General features: G+C 42.4%; 1 protein-coding gene across 2 annotated transcripts; it reads right to left on the bottom strand.

The window, feature by feature from the left end:
- Positions 1 to 1020: 1020 nt before the first annotated feature.
- On the bottom strand, positions 1021 to 12560 carry LOC130184516 (neuronal pentraxin-2-like). 2 transcript variants are annotated; one of them, XM_056400462.1, is made up of 5 exons: positions 11666 to 12560; positions 9708 to 9954; positions 7033 to 7277; positions 3994 to 4173; positions 1021 to 3387 (listed from the first exon to the last, which is right to left on the bottom strand). In XM_056400462.1, the coding sequence occupies exons 1-5, from the start codon at positions 12113 to 12115 to the stop codon at positions 3160 to 3162; spliced, it is 1350 nt and encodes a 449-aa protein (XP_056256437.1). In that variant the 5' UTR covers positions 12116 to 12560; the 3' UTR covers positions 1021 to 3159. The 2 variants fall into 2 exon arrangements, with proteins under 2 accessions (XP_056256437.1, XP_056256438.1); XM_056400463.1 differs by having other exon boundaries at positions 9708 to 9951.
- Between the last annotated feature and the right edge of the window lie 2079 nt (positions 12561 to 14639).

Below are 14639 nucleotides of genomic sequence, written 5' to 3'. Positions count from 1 at the left end.
CTCTTCTTCCAACATTTGGGCTTGTTCTTCCGCAATAACATGATGGAGATTGAAACTGTTTCACACCTTGCACCAACGTAGCAGCAGCAGTGATGAAAGAAATAAAAGTTGAGAACCGAATCGAAGAAAAGAAAAAAAAGTGGAAATTCTTCATACGTCTGATTTTATCTCTGTCCTCTTGCGCACAAGCAGAAAGCGATTAGATGAAGTACCAGACATTAGTCAGTGTCATTATATCTACAGCAGTCGTTTTTCTCCAGACTTCTGTAAATATGTGTGTTTTGCACAAACTAATCTATTTATCATTTATTTAAACGCAAGTTGGAAAGCTTTCTTTAATAATTAATCTGTGCTTGAGAACATTAGATGTGCAGCATTACAATAGCAATGAGATTGAGGATTATGGAATATGTTAAATAAAACATCAATAAAACATCACACATACACATTTCACATTGTTTGTTTTCAAGCGGAGGCCTCAGACTGTTGTTCTATTAAAAAACAGTCCCCCCCCCGGTGCGTCACCACTAACACACTGGCAGTAGCAGCAACACACAGCGTCGAGGAGCATGAAGAAGGCTCACAGTGTCCTACATTGTAGCAGCTCCCATAATCCGCATGGGCAGATTTTTTCATTTCCACCTGGACGTCTGCCAATCCAGAGGATTTCTCCACTGTTGACAACATTACATTGCCCAGATGAGAGGACGTATCCTTCCATGTGTATTATGGCTGGTCCTACGAATGATATGGCTACCAACTGGACAAACACCTGTATCTCCATTAGAATCAATGTGACCAAAAATGTGACAGTGAAATAGCGAGCTTTGTTAATCTCCGTCAAAGATTAAAGCGCGGTTTCAATGGAGAACGGCGCATGACCTTGGCGGCGGGTTACACCCCACTCTGACTTCATCACTCATGCTGTGCAGCAATCTTTTAATAAAACACGCCTCCGCTGTTCATACAGCTGTTCAGTTAGTCTGTCACAGAGTTACTGCTTTAATTGTCACGCCTCTGGAACTTGTTCACTCTTTTATTGGGTGCAAAAAGGACATTCACATGGCAGAAAGGTGCAAAACTTGAATGGCTACTCCACATGAAGGTGGCTTTAAAACAGTGATAGCAAACACATGTTTCTTTTTCTTGAGTCCCTCATTGTCTGTGCTGCTAGTGAGCTGTTTGTTCTGTAAAAGCCGACAATAAGTCCAAATTGTCCACAAGCAAAAGCACATATGGTTCTCACAAAAGGCCATTCACCATTTAAATAAGCATTTTTTTTTTTTTTACTACTTCTGCTTTTTTTTTTTTTACATAATGTGCTGCTGATGGACAAAAATCATGAGCAGAAAAAGCAAGAAAAATACACTTTCTACAGGAAAGGAAACATTGAAACATTGTTAACAAAGACACTCAAAGAGCAACAATCACAACATGTTGGCGACAAATAGAACAAGTCCTTATAATAGTGAGTGTGCACGTTCTTTTATAACATTCTGCGCTGTCCAGTAACTTACTGCATCATAGTTTTTTTCCCCCAAATGTGGATAGAAGCTTTTAAATGGCTTTTTTATCTTATTTTTTTATTTTTATTTTTTTTACTACTGTCTACTCAGTAAGGAAAGTCCACAAGGAGGGCAGAAAAGCTCTGGAGGTGACACCAAAGTTAATGTCTTTGTTCTGTTATGGGGGTTTAGCACCAGGCTTTGCTTTCAATATTTTACCCTGTTTAATCAAAAACAAAGTGTTGAAGCAAATGTCCACCACAACATTAAGGACTGACATAAATTGAGCTGCAGAAAGCATCGTTTTTATTCACTAAGCTGTGCTGTTGATATCCTATATCTTTAAAAAATATATCATATCCATGGACCAAAACTATTCTTCTTTTTCAGCAATTAAGACCAAAGTCCATCAGACAGTGACATTCATAATGTCCATAGAGTGCTGCTCACATTTGACCTTCCCTCTAAATCTCAATATTTTATTGATTATGACACACGTAGCCAAGAGACACACTAGCGGACCAGTGACTGCTCACTGCCTCTCTCATTCATAAACACAGATAATTACTACCCAAATGAGGAATGATGGATTGTCCTTGAAGGTCAAGCCCAATCCCTGGCCTCACTGGGCACTCGGCTGGCGTCCACAGCTCTGTCAATACGCCAGTCCTGGGCAGCTGTCCGACATCGTCATTAACCTGGGCAGAGCCAGCCCATCCATAAAGCTGTTTGGGATATGGCAGCTGCTCAAGGGGCAGAGAGGTATTAAGCATAGATTTACAAGAATGAAAATGTCCTCCCTCCCTCATAATCTCTGGTCTTTTTACACGCAAGACAAGCCATACACACACACACACACACACACACACACACACACACACACACACACACACACACACACACACACACACACACACACACTCTCTTACATAATGTTGTCAGCGCACTGCATTGGCTTGTTGGACACACCACACACACTCTGTGTATTGACAGAAAGCATGCACTGTCCCTTCTGAACTGGACTTCCATTCACCGCTCGCACTCATGCAAAACATTTAGACAATCTGCCATGTTGGGACGCCTCGGAATGATCAACGGCGAGGGTTGTTCTCGGCCACTTTGAACTCACGAGCATCCTCCTCATTTCACTGCATTCCTGGTTCGGTGCTCTTCAAACAATGAGGAAGCTCACAGCGTGTAGTGCTCTACCACGTAACTCAGGAATAGTGTTCCATAGCACATCAAAGCCTGTTTGAGCTCACATTCACTACGGATACAGTGCAGCTTTTTCAGTATAGGGAATGCAACCAAAAAGAGCTGTTTTCAAAGAGGAGTCAAATGAAAGCTGATCCACTGAAGTGAAAACACAGAATGACAGTAGGTAATATCACTACAGAAGACTGATGCAGCAGCAGATCTTCAAATGAGGACACTAATTTGACGTCTCCTGTAATGTCTTTAGGATTCAATTTGAAAGGACACATCAACATGTGAGCCCAATAAACACCGAGTCTGTGTGATTATGCCGACCATATAAATATGTATGAATGTTGCACTGATACCCTTTCCCTTGGGATTTGACAGAAGCATAATCAGTCAGAATACTTAGCTTCTCAGTCTCAGTGGCCACATTGGATTCCTTACATTAGATCCTTTAGGAATCAAAAGCACGATCTTCACAGATCTCCAGAGCAGCTTTACTTGCACCACCAAACACTTCCACATTAGTATCAATCCAAGGAACCACGTTGCCGGGCATGTAGGCTGAGCAGTTTGCCAGGCCCATGATGTCCACAGGCCGCAGTACTCGGTCCCACATGTTGAACTGGCTCAGCTCGCCCACGAAGGCCTGGGTGGCGTCAAAGCGGCCTCCGACTACATCCTTCACATGAGAACAGAAGATGAAAGTTTATGATACAAGTTTACTTCTGAGGGAAATGTAAACAGAATTTAATTAAAATGAATCAATTCTGTTTGATTTTCATCAAACTGCTAAACGGCGCAGGATATTTCTCAGTGTACTGCCACTTTAAATCCTCCAATCGTTGTGCAATCTCCAGTATTGTGCAATCTGCAGCAATTTCACCTTGTGTGTGATTGAAACATAAAGCAGCATTCCTTAGGCTCCAAACGAATGCAATAGATGAGTTAATAGGTCTCTATGGAGATTATTCATACATCACTGTACATTTCAAATATATACAGGGAGCTGTCATTGAGCTAACAACCACAATAACCTGCTAACGCAGCTCCCAAGGGCCTAATGTTGCAGTTTATAGGTAGATGGATGAGGTAATACTGAAAGGGCCACGATAGCGTGAGAAGAGCCTCTGTGCCTCCTCCGTCCTGCTCCCTGTGCTGTGCCTCCGGCATTGAGCTCAGGGGAGAGTACACACAGGGATCTTACTGACACATGGAAAAACACACACATTTACACATTCACACACACACCTGTTCTCTACCACCTAAGCCTCTCCACTGCTCTCACCTGCTCCTGGCCCAGTATGATCACCCCTCCAGGTTTAATTGGGTGCCAGGGGGCCAGGTTGTCACCGGTGCCTAGACGCTCACCATCCTGGTACGCCTCCCAGAAACCGTCTCTGGTTGTCCAGGTGATGCAGATGTGATGCCAGCGCCCATCACTCACTGACAGGGGGAGCTGGGCCACCTGGGTGCGTGGGTGAGGGCAAAGGGTGAGTGACATAAGGGCAGAGGGGGTAGGACAAAGTGTAAGGAGCAGGGAAGGGGGAATATGAGGGGGCAAGATGAGCCAGGAGAGGTTTGAGATTAATTGTAGCACGTTAGAAACAAGGACAGCAATTAGGAAGGTTAGGGCTTCAAAGAGACAGGCCTCTGCAGAGAATTCTCCAGATGAGCCAGTGCAACATATAAAATTTAGATTACCCAGGTGACATCAAGGGATAAAACATCCTTCAAAGCAGTTGGGTTGCTAATAGCAAAACAGTGTCCTCTTATGCTTTTGTGCTTTGTTCAAGGATCAAAGAAAAACAACTGGTTATTTTACCAACCAATGACATCATAGTCCCCTGAGGATACAACACAACACATGAGTGTGCGACTCATTAGTCCTTTTCTTGTGAGCTTACAGAATTACTTCACACTCAAATCTTGTTGCAGACATCGCTCCAGATACAAATAAACATAAAAAGATGAGAAGAGTTACCAAGGATAAAATTCAAGTCACTCGCAATTACACAAGCAATTGACCTGGTCAAGGATGCCAGGTGGCATCTTTACACCAGTGGAACTACAGAGAATGCCTAGTTGGAGTAGTCTGACCTTCACTTACTGTTTAAAGATTAAAGAAACTTAAAATGAAAAACAAATCCTTGTCACACATACAGCACCTAATATATGACAGCTACAGTATAAAGTTTTGTACACACAGAGCTTCATACAGTATCAAAACATCATATATCTACAAGGCAAACACTAGTATGAATTACTCATTTAAATGACCACAAATGATCTCATTCGCAAAACATAAAAGGCACAATTTTACAGTTATTACATAGTAGAGATGATTAGTTTCCTATAGGCTCTGTTCAGTGCAGACATTTTAACTTGTCATAGGAAGGAAAGCACAGGTGTGACTTCATTCTATGTCACATTTATAATACCAGTGCCCTGGAAATGGCACCTATAATACAGGTGTTGGAAGCTACATGAATGCTTCTTCCACTGTGACATGTTAAAATGTCTGTTGTGAAAAAAAAGGCAAATGATGTGTTTAACACATGGTTCAAAGGACATTTTGTTCTGTACCTCAGGGAGGCTGTTGATAATGTTCTGCAGGAAAGTGTAAAATGTCGTGTAAGAAAAGGAGAAGTCACTGAAGTCTCTGCTTTCAATCAAGCACGATAAAAAGTGATGTATGCTGATCGAGAGTTGCAGCAAAAAATGAGCTTGAATTGGACTGCATGAATTTAGATTGGTATTTAGAAAAACACTGCATGGAATTGCTTCAAGTCTGTCGAAAAATTTGGAAAATGCAATTCCAGATGACACCAGATTTACAAAGATTGGAGCATCAGACTACACATGCACACTTGCCAAAAGAACTCAGTGTTAATGTTTTACAAGACCAGTTGATTCCAATATAGATTAAACTCCTGGCAGTCACGTTTGAATGGAAAATGGAGAAGCCATAGGCATGTTTTACTGAACTCGATTTGGATGTTGGAGAAAAAAAATTCATGAGATATCAACAATTTTCCTGAACAAAAAGACAGAATATCCTGATGAAGATGTTGCTGTAGAACAATAAAGAATCTCTGTCCCCCTCTGAGAGGGAAGCAGAAAGCTGTCGAGGCAGTTTCCTGCTTCCCTCTCAGTATGCATCCCAATGAACGGCATAAACAATGTGCCCCAGTGGACCCTGTTATCACTGTGAACAAGTTCAACACATGGATGTGCTGCTGCACATACGGTAATCATATTCACTAGTCTCATTTCCCTCTTCTCCATCTTGCTCTCTTTCGCTCTGTTGCTTTCTTTCTTAGCTCCCAGTACATTATAACTTCATTTCTTTTTCTGGCATCGTCTGATCTTTCACTCTTTTCACTCGCTCTCTCTTCTCAGCACTCTATCACCTCTAAAGCTCTGCAGCTTTTCTATTTCCTACCCCCTTTCCTCTCTTTCCTCTCATACACTCATCCCTTTCTCTCACAATCTTTCTCTCATCGTCTGGCTTGAACACATGTATAATGCATGGTGAAGGGGAAAGCTGTGAGGAGACCTGCCTGTGCCAATAACCCCCAACGTAAACAAGGCAGTGGAAAAAAACTCTCCAGCGCAGGAACATTCTCCCCAAAATTCCCCCAAATCCAAAACTACACTGCTGCAGAAGCAGCTGTGCCATCAGGAAACAAAAAAAAATCTGTCATCACATCACACAGCTTACATCAACATAACAATTACAATTCTTTTCCTTTTAAGACTAAATGCCATAAAATATTCATGTATGTTTCTACCACTTTGTTTTCTGTTGTGTTAAACGAAATCCCCACAGCTGACTGAAAACTCTCTGTATGTGACTGTGTAGCTACAATATGGTGTCTACAGAAAGCAAAGGATACGAGGGCTTCAAATGAGCACACATGGCAGCACAAGTTCTCTAATGAATTTCTGTTATTCTTGGGTGTGTGCGGAATGTGGGTCAATGATATTAAATGTTTATAAGGTGCAGAATTAAATATTCAGAGCTGATGGTCAGTGAATCTCCTCTCAGCTGTCTCGTTTTTGTGCTCACATGTACATACAGTTACTCTCTGCTTGTTTCCCGCCACAGCGCGAGCTAACATCAACATATTCATACATTCTTTGCATTTAATTAGCGTCAGCGCTGATCTACGTTTACTGCCATCATTACAGCCAGCAGTGTTGCCAGACAAATAATAAATGATTCTGAGCTTCTGACTCACAAAGCATTTTCCCTCTACAGAAAATCTGGACAGAATGAAATAGTAAACAGAGTTACTGAGAGTGCTTCTCATTACGGACTTACCTTATCATTAACTAGTAGCTCAATGGGGTTGTTCCCCCATTCGATGAGGACTATCTCGTTGGCCTGGCCTGGAACGCCATAAGAAAATGGGGTCCCTATGCCGGGACTGGCACTGGACTTGAGCCACATGCACACGGTGAAGGCGTACATTTCTGGGAGGCTTTTCTTGATGCGGCCATACAGGTAGTTGGTCCGAAGAGGGAGGGACACCTTGAAATCCTCAGGTGACTTGAAGGCATTATTACCTGTTAACATATAATGATTACACATGGTTATATTTTTTATGATGAACTTTTTTTATGACTTGATCCAATCAAGATCAATAATAATGATGATGAAGTAGAAGTATCTGAAGATGGTAGCAGCAATGATTGGAAAGACTTTCCGATGAAGGAAAGGAAGACATGGATGAAGGTGAGGATCACTTGCAAGAGACATCGAAGTTGGTCATCCACTTCTAATGTCACATCGTGCAGAGAACAGGTTCATTTCTAGCCATGCTGATACAGTATATCTCAGCTACTACTTCATGGACATTCATGTTCCCCAGAGGATGAATCCCTCCGGCTTTGGTGATTGCCTGACTTTTCCTCTAGCGCCACCATGAGCTTGACATTTGTTGTTTTCTGTGAAACGTTTCAACAACAATCGAATGGATCGCCATGAAACTTGCTATAAACAGTCATGTTCCCCAAAGGGTGAACTGCAATAACTCTGGTGATCCCCTCACTTTTCATAACCAGGTCAAACTTTAAATTTGTACCATACTTTGGTTTAAAACCAAATACACAGACACTCCTGTCAATTTGACCTGAGCTGTTAACATGCTAACACGCTAAATCAAGACGTGTTAGCCTCTAGTTCAAGCCCCACACTAGAAATTACATTTATATTTAACTCATTTGCAACAGCAAATACATTCTTAAGTAGATTTTCTACTGATGTAATGAGGAAAATGTTCATTTATGTATTTGGCAAGATGAAAATATGTTGATACTGAAAAATGAAATCAATAAAATTTTAGATTCAACCCGAAATATCCGATCTTGCAGTATAATATCTACGTGCTGTGACTACAGCAATGGCATATTCAACTTTTTTTTTTACAGTTGTTTCTGCACTCACAGCACTTGGTTAAAGATAGGGAAAGATCATAGTCTACTTCAATAAAGAAAAAGTTCATAATGACTTCAGACACAACATGTTTATTTACATTTAACCAAATGATTTTTGCTTAGGCCTCGACCAAAGGCTTTTGTTGCCTTAACGTGATGACAGGTGTGACTGTGGATACGAATCCTATATAAACACAATTCTTAAGAGACATGGTTGGCTAGTTCTAGTCATTCTATCAACCAGCCTGTCAGCTGCAAGAGGAAAAAAACAATATGCCATATACAGCCCCAGAATGTAAAAATACAGCAGTGCTTTTATAGTGGGTCAGTTGTGGCAAAAGGGATCCCAGTTCATAAATCATGTGGCTGTGGGTCAGTTAAAGAAAGATTACAAGAGTTTTAATATTTAAAGGACACTGAATAATAAATGACCAAGATATGGTGTAAACATGGATGCTAGATCATGCTTGATCAAGACAGAGAGAGAAGCCGGCTGAAAGAACGTACTACTTTGCAGAGAGTTTACACCAAGGGAACATGCTGCATATTTTAACGTGAATGAACCACAGCTCCGACCATTTCTCTCGGTATATTGTGCAGCTGTGACACTGAAAGGTTGATAATATAGGCTCCTGCTGGCTCCGGTGGTCTTCCTTGCAGAACCAGTCAAGACACTTTGACCCACAGCTCAATACAAAAGAAGAGAAAGAAAGAATATTACGTAAATAAAACATGCGTTTCAAGTAGAATGGCCTCCTGCCTGGCCCTGCCAACTTTGAGCTCCTCATTCACATTGTTTTTCCACAAGCTCAAGCTAAAACTTCTCAGGAACATGGGGTGCTGGACTCTGTCCCAGAATATTTTACTATAAGCCCAGAGCAGGGAGACGACCAGGACATGTTGCAAATTCATTACAAGGTTATCATTGTTCGAAGAAACTTCATATTTCCAGCTGACAAAACAATGCCACAAACTCTGACCTAAAAAAAAATTGAATCAACACCTCCATCTAGATGTTTATTGAACTTACTAAGGCTCACACAGGTAGTATTTATTGAGGGACTACTTATCAACTCTTTATATTGTAGAGGTGGTTGTGTTATTGTGTTCGCCTCCTTTACATCTAATCAATTAACTCTGGTTTCCATAAACTGAAGCTTGTAACCTCAATCAGACCGGATGCACTGAACCTCAGGGGACATGCGCCTACAGGGAATGTCCACTGAGTGGTGAGATAATCTTCTAAAACTATTTTCCTCTGGGCCGAGGTATTCTGTGGTATTTTGACGTCTACCATCAAAGTGATACCCCGGAGTGTGGACATCTCTCTAATATTTCTTAAACTAATTAAGCATTCAGTGTTGCTTTCCAAGCCTTATTTTTCAAGACCAGGAGCTGCTTGGAGAATGGCTCTGAGAAACGATGTTAAGAGGTTTTTTTTACTTGCATCATCAGAAATTTGCACAGGGATTGACTAATTAGTGCTAAATCTGGCAGACAAAAAAAAAAAAGTGGCATTAAATCCAGCCAACATTTCACAGCACCCATTGAATCACTTACTTTTCTCAAGCTCGGTGATCCTCTCCAGGAGGGAATTGAGAGCGCTCTCGGTGCGTTGGCGGTGGGCCGCTGTTTCATTGTAGAGCTGGCTCTTCTCCTCCTCCAGCTCAGCCACCTTCCGGAGGAGCTGGGTCTCCAGCGCCCCCAGACGCTGGCGTAGCAGCTCCCGCAGCTCTGGTGGCAGGGGAGTCAGGGCAGAGACACCTCCAGCTGACACATTTGTGCTGGGCAGACGCAGACTCTGCTGCTGAGATGCAGAGAGAGGAAGATTGCAGGAGACAGCAGAAAAGAGGATGGATGGATGGATGGATGGATAGATGACAAACAATGACACAGACATTTAATCCAGTTAATCCTGTGCACACAAACTGCCATTCAGTCTTCATAAAGACCTAGATTTGCACTAGATGACTGATCTTATCTACCCTTTCGCTCTCATATCCTTTTAGCACCATTGTTTTTGATTCTGCAATATCAAAATGAAGACAGTGTGTCCCTGTGAGCGACTTTGATTGGTGACCTGCCAAACACCCATGGCTGGGCCGGGTATTAAAGGTAGTGTGGGAGTGACGTCACACCAGAGTTCACACCAGGCGTGATCGCAGATGGCTTTTTTTTTTTAAACCGACTGTACCGACCCATGCTTATAGGGGCCACACAGAGATGTGGAAAAAAAATGTTCATTTCCAAAGCCCTGTTGATGTTTCCCAGTTGTCTGCTTCACTTTGGGATTCAGACACTTTGCGACACATTCAAAGAGTTTAATTAATATTTCCTGACACAATGGAACCCTCTGAATGGCGCCAATGAGAGATTCCTTGGTAATCTGCCACTGAAGGCCATAGTAAGCCATTACCAGGTCCTGAATGCGATTGTTGACATGCAGATGGCTTAGTGAGAGAGGACCTGCTCCAGGGAGCCATACGCTATCAGCAACACCACACTTGCAATAATCATTATGTTAAGCAGCTGCAGATCAATAGATGTGTGATTAAAATGCAATATGAAATGTGTCCTGAACAGCTGCAGTATATCTTTGATTTGATCAAGGTATTAAAGCTTCCAATCAAGTAGAGAGGGAGTGCTGGAGGGGGGAAGGGAATAGAGAGATGGATGGATCAGCAATGCAGCATACTGTATATAGTAATAACCTTGAATATGAATAAATAGTATTGGGATTGTTTATGGTATCAGGGCTGTCAGATGGTGAGAAATGTACTACACTGTTGATGTGACATAAGAGATAAAGCCAGCGCTTATATCAACTGTTTACTGTATGTAAAGCAATTCACTATAGGTGACCTCATTATCAGTTGGATGTGATCTTCTTGAGTCTCGTGGAAATAATGCACACAGCTGAAGTCAGGTCTCCTGGGACTGAACAAAGGGCTGGTGGAGCTCCGGTCAACAGGAATATGATCAACTAAACCATTAAGCATTTGATTCAATTAAAAATTTTCAATGCTCTGATGCAGGTGAAATCTGTGGGAAAGAATTTCATCAGCTGCCATGAATAATTAGTCACATGACTGCAAATAAAACATTATGTGGAACACACGCGCGCACACACACACACACATAAATAATTCAAGGATGCATTGCAAATCCCTGCACCACATGCATGATTACACCTTTGACAAGATTTTTTGTCTCTCATGTCTTACTGATGACTCTTGTGCGGTGGGTTTCACCATCAGAGTTAGTATTTTAATGATTCAAAACGTATTGATGTGACATGCCTGTTACGTGACCCTTTGATCTCACGTTTTCCCTCAGAGGTCTCCTGCAGCGCGGAGTGTTATCAGGCATGTATGCAATGCTCCACAGTGAGGCGTGAAAATGTGATGCAGTATGTTCTATTGATGGGCAATGTTAACATTTTAGCTTGGGGTAGAAAATAAAAGATCAGGGATTTTCTGGTGCGTTTACGCAGGAGCTGCATGGTTGTGCCATCTTACCTCCAAGTTCTCCAGCCGACCCTTGAGACTCTGCATGGTCTTGCCGAGCTGGTCTATGGTCTCACCGGGGTCCCGGGGCAGGTCCCCCATGGTGTTCTTGCCGTATTCCTTCCGTCTGGAGCCCTGACCCCGGGACTTGCCCTGCGACGACACATCGGCTGCCGCCTCGCAGCGCGCCAGCTTGGAGTTGAGCTCCTTGATGGTTCCCTGCTGGCTCACGATGGTTTCCTTCTGCTGCAGGATGGTCTCCCGGAGCTGAATGATCGTGTTCCGCAGCTCGTCCTCCACAGGGCTGCTGCTCTGAAAACGGTTCCCCGTAGAAACGTACCCGCAGCCCGGCTCTGCACCCGGGGGAATGGCGTTACAAACGAAGCGGCTACCTGTAGCATCCTGGGTTCGCACCGTGTGTCCACCGGCCAGGAAAAGCAGTCCAACTACTAAAGTCAGCATCCCGACTAAATACACAAATTCCACGTTTTAAAGCAAGCGAATGACTCATAAATTACTCACTTAACGTTTGAAGTCTCCCGTAAAATAATCAAATAAACTTCTCTCAGGAACAACTCATTAATTCAAGTGATTTTTTCTGGACTTCCAAAGTGTAATAAAAAGACCAAACTAAGTTCATTGTGGAAAAATAAGATCAGAATCCGCAGTGAAAATTATAATATCATACATCCACTAACCACATGGTCGGTCCTGTTAGAAAAAAAAAAAAGACCACTAAATCTAAATTCTTACTTTCAGCATGTGGATTGAAATCAGGAATTGTTGTTTCCTGCTCTGTTTTCATGAGAAAAAAAAAACCCCATCCACAGCAGGCTGCAGAGAACTCAGTTTCGCCTGTCTTGCCTCTCCGCTCGGTTGGATTGTCAGTGAGCGGTGCTGAAGAGACAGCGACGCTGCTCAGCCAGATTATTGTGGGGAGGTGCGCACCGGCGCTTCCGCTCATCATCTGTGCGCTCCGGTTATTCGGCTTCAGCCTACGTCATCATTGAATCCCAGTGGATCCAAGTCATGCTATGGGGTTATGTCTCATTGACTTTTTATGACCTGTTTAAATGCGCTGAGGCTCAGGGGTGTCAAAGAAGTGAAAGAGGAAAACATACAGAGTGAGAGTGAGAGCTCCAAAAGGTTTTTCAGTTGTTGCCTGTTTTGATATGTGTGGTGGAAGCCTGCAGCCGCTTTCTGTGAAACCCAATGTCTGAATTATTTTGAACTAACTTCTTCGAAGAGAGCACACTTTAGTCTAAAGGTCAAACTTTAAGAAAATCTTAGAGTAAATCCAGTTTAAATCCACAGTTCAAATGGGAGGTTTGATGGTGAGACTTGAATTAAAACCAGTTCCCATCGCCTTGTCTCATTACTCTGATCTATGCATAAGAAACGGCTGGTTCAATTTTCTACACAGTGTGCTTTGTGGCATTGCTGAAATTTTACACTTGACTCTTGAAATGCCAGTCTCTGATAAAACATGAGCGACATGTGTGCTGTGAGGACTAATGCACTGAAATTAGATACCTACACCACACGGACTCATGACATATTAAACCTACATGTCTTGCTGTGAAAATATGATAACTCTGTGGCACCAGGGAGACTCTGAATTGGCTCTTAACTGCATTTAATGCTTACACAGAATATAAAGCATCAGGGAGTGACTTTCTGGTAAATGTTAAATCTACAGTCAGTGCACTCTGCATTATGGAGGTCCATGTTTGGCCCAAGCCGCTTTCATTAAAAGGATAGTGCCGTTTCTATTTTTGAAGCGGCTCTCTTTGACCCGGTCAATACCAGATTTTCATTCTGTCAGGCTGAGAGGCCACGTTATGGTCCTGATGTGAGGACAGAAGGCTGCTGTGATCATTTTATTTCAAATGACCATTATGAATCTATGGAAATCTTGTTTTGTGATTAACTGCGGTTCAGTTTGTGTTTGGGGATAATATAATACTTGTGACCTGGGCCAAATAGTACTAAGAATAATCCTTGGTGTTTGCTTTAATCTGCCTGCTAGGAGGTTATTCTATAATCATTAGATAACAGTTTTACATGAACAAGTGGAAAAAAAGAGTCATGCCCAGTTTGTTGTGTTTGTTTTAGTTCCTCAATGAAACCACTGTCCAAGTGGGAGAAAGGTATCCATCCGAAGAGGGAAACACAATCTGTAAAAACTTCAGACTATGTACATTTTCTAATATTCAAATCCAATTCCTCCTGACATAAATCTCACCCCAGCATCCTGTTTCTTGTGGAAACATGTCAAGCCTTCGAAGAAAACTATCTCAAAACCTTTTTCGGGATGGGATCTGTTGTCAAAATAAGCCAAAGAGAAGAGAGAACAATATTTGGAAAAAAAAAAAGAGAATTCTTTCTGCAGCTTAGTACACAGCAGTGCTATGCTGTTACATATGCTTCACGATTTGGTGTTATGGTTTTTATATATTTAGAAATCTGCTGCCAAAAGCTTGTCAGTAGCAGATGAAGGCATTATGCTCTTCTACAATGACAGATAGTGAAGAGTATCACAGCAGGTTTTGTTTGGAGCTCCCTTTATGTTTCGTCAAACTAAGACAAGGGAGCAGGCGTCTGTCAGATACCTGCGAAGAATTGTAGAATATGAAAAACTTCAAAGCCAGACGTTGGCTCAGCTCAGATTATGAAGCACGCTCAGCACGGCTGTTATCGAGCACCGAGACATCTTCCTCCAAAACGGCCTCATCGCTCTATATTTCCTCAAGACGTTTCCCCTTAAACTCTGAAGCAGTGGGACAGTGATAGCTCATGCGGTATTCTTTCTAAACATGTTGTGCAGTATTACCATGCTGCCCATCACAGACGTCATCTCCTATCAGGGCCTGAGAGCTAAATGTCAGCCGGCAGTAACGCTCACTCAGCGTACAATGGTCGCACAGTGCCGGGGTTGACGGGTAACGGCCGGTGAGGTCACTGCTAAGGAAAGCGGTTTCTGATA

The sequence above is a fragment of the Seriola aureovittata genome, chromosome 17, assembly GCF_021018895.1.
Source record: "Seriola aureovittata isolate HTS-2021-v1 ecotype China chromosome 17, ASM2101889v1, whole genome shotgun sequence".
NCBI lineage: Eukaryota > Metazoa > Chordata > Actinopteri > Carangiformes > Carangidae > Seriola > Seriola aureovittata.
Note: the sequence above shows the minus strand (reverse complement) of the source record. Positions and strands in the feature narration are given on the sequence as shown.